A 2064-nucleotide genomic window follows, 5' to 3' on the forward strand; every position below is an offset into this window, starting at 1 on the left:
CAGATCTCTTTTCCCTTTACCTATACCAATAACTTCTGTAAGCATGTCAATTCCTACCGTATCCTTTAAAGTGAACACATAATCCTCCAGTGCAATCTTCTCTTCCCTAAATGCTTTAGCTACCTACAAAAAACAACAATAAGATTCTGCATTTTGATAATGTTCATTATCAGATTCAGATCATTCCGAAACCAGAGAAGCATATGGTACCTTAAGCAACGTAGTCTTGCATTCCTCAGATACATGAGAGGAGATCCGAGAGAGGAGCTCTTGTTGCCTCCAACCAGATAATAACTTGTGGCCTTGAACAGAGCGTTTGGTTCGCAACTTGCGTCCATCAACCCATCTCCGGTATTCATTAGACCTGTAAAAGCTTCCGTAGTAGTATGAGAGCACATCTCCCATGTGCTTGGTGCCAAGGAATCTCTGCACCAAGAAAAGGTTTTTCCCAAGACAGTAGAGGCCAAGAAGGAAGCGCTGCTGCTCAGCAACGTCCCAAGAATCACCCAAAGACCCAGGGAAGGGATAGAGGCTCTTATCAAGCCAGTCAAACTTGAACTTGGCATTTCTTTGGCATGGCAATGCAAGCACAATACTCCTCGGTTTCAAACTAGCAGGCGGTTCAGATTTCTCCAGGGGTTGATCGGTTGAGGGACTGCCTTTGTCACCTTCCTCGGCTTCACGGAAACCTCTGAATTTCTCACTTCTCGTCCACATGAGAGGGATAGGCAAGGAAAATGTGACTAGGTCCTGCTGTGATTCGAAGCATTTAATGAGCATTAAACGATCATATGGTGGTATATCTGCTTGGTACTGATCTCCAACACGAGGAAAGACCTCGGGGTCTCCGTTGATTCCATTGAGATATGGGGAATGAAGTTGCTTGGAGGATTCATCGACAAAACCTTCCGTGTCATCTGAATGAATTGGCTCCATCTGAGCACAAAAAAAAAAAGACGAAGCTTTGTTAATAGTTTCCGGAGGCAAACACAATCAATAATGAGACACACATCATCATCCAAAGCAATTCTCTAAAGACCACAGTTTGGAGTTCAAAGTCATCCTCAAAAAAAAACCTAACATTGAAAAGAGAAAGAAGATAAAATCGAGGAGGACCTGGTTTTCAGGTCCTAGAAGACACGAAGGAAGAAGAGGGTCCAGAATAACCCAAAATAGATAGAATGAAACCCAAAGCTGCCGTTTTTAACAAAAAAAACATCCATATGAAACAGAGGTGACCCCTACTAATTCATTCATAAAAAGCAAAATAAGAAACCCAGAGAAGCCAGCCACAAACAAGAAGACCTGAATCGTTTTTTGGCTACGAACGGAAATGTAATAAAAAGAAACAAACAAAAAAGAAATGATTTTTGAACATAAGACCCGAGCGAGACCCGACCCGACCGTCGTAGTCGTATAGTATCTACATATATGAAGAGGGATAGAGAGAGAGAGTACCTCCATCAAGATGGAAGAAGAAGAAGAAGAGTATGGTTGATGAACGTCGGGTAATAAAATTAAAATAAATAAATAAAAAAATGGGTCGAATGGAATCTATATATATGTAGAAGAAGAAGAAGAAGAAGTAATAGTGTTCCAATCTATAAAAAGATGTAAAAAGTTGAAGCAGCTCTCAAAGTCGAAACAGACAGACAGAGGAGCGATATCAAAAAAAAAAAAATTTAAGTTGTTTCTCTAAAATTATTATTATTATTATTATTAAAAATGACAGAAAGAAAGAAAGAAAGAAGAGGGAAGGAAGACGTGGTCGAAAGGAAGGAGAGAGAGGTATCAGATTTACCTCACTGTCTCAGTCGTCGTCTGTCGTCACACACACACACAGCTTTTGCTGCATCGAGAAAAAAGACTTACGAATTCTCTTCACGGCTCGCACCACACACCCCTTCTCTTTCTCTGCAAGACAAAGAAGAAGAAGACCTCAACGCAGAATTAATAATAAATATATCTCTAAATATATATATATATATATATATATATAAGTAAAAAATGTGTGTTTGCCTTGCATATGAGAGAAGATGGATCTTAACGCTTTTTTTTTTTTTT

The 2064-nt window shown here is 39.5% G+C and overlaps 1 protein-coding gene across 3 annotated transcripts in view; it reads right to left on the minus strand.

The window, feature by feature from the left end:
• LOC104784512 overlaps window positions 1–2058 on the minus strand; it is a 5255-nt gene extending 3197 nt beyond the window's left edge. The window contains exons 1-2 of one of the 3 annotated variants that reach the window (XM_010509544.2): window positions 1802–2058; window positions 599–936 (exon numbers count right to left, since the gene is read on the minus strand). In XM_010509544.2, the coding sequence (XP_010507846.1) occupies window positions 599–936 (338 nt within the window). In that variant the 5' untranslated portion in view covers window positions 1802–2058. Of the gene's footprint in view, window positions 1–598; window positions 937–1116; window positions 1422–1458; window positions 1495–1801 lie in introns of those variants that run through there. The other 2 variants (XM_010509542.2, XM_010509546.2) reach the window with 2 other exon arrangements.

The sequence above is a fragment of the Camelina sativa genome, chromosome 5, assembly GCF_000633955.1.
Source record: "Camelina sativa cultivar DH55 chromosome 5, Cs, whole genome shotgun sequence".
Lineage (NCBI taxonomy): Eukaryota > Viridiplantae > Streptophyta > Magnoliopsida > Brassicales > Brassicaceae > Camelina > Camelina sativa.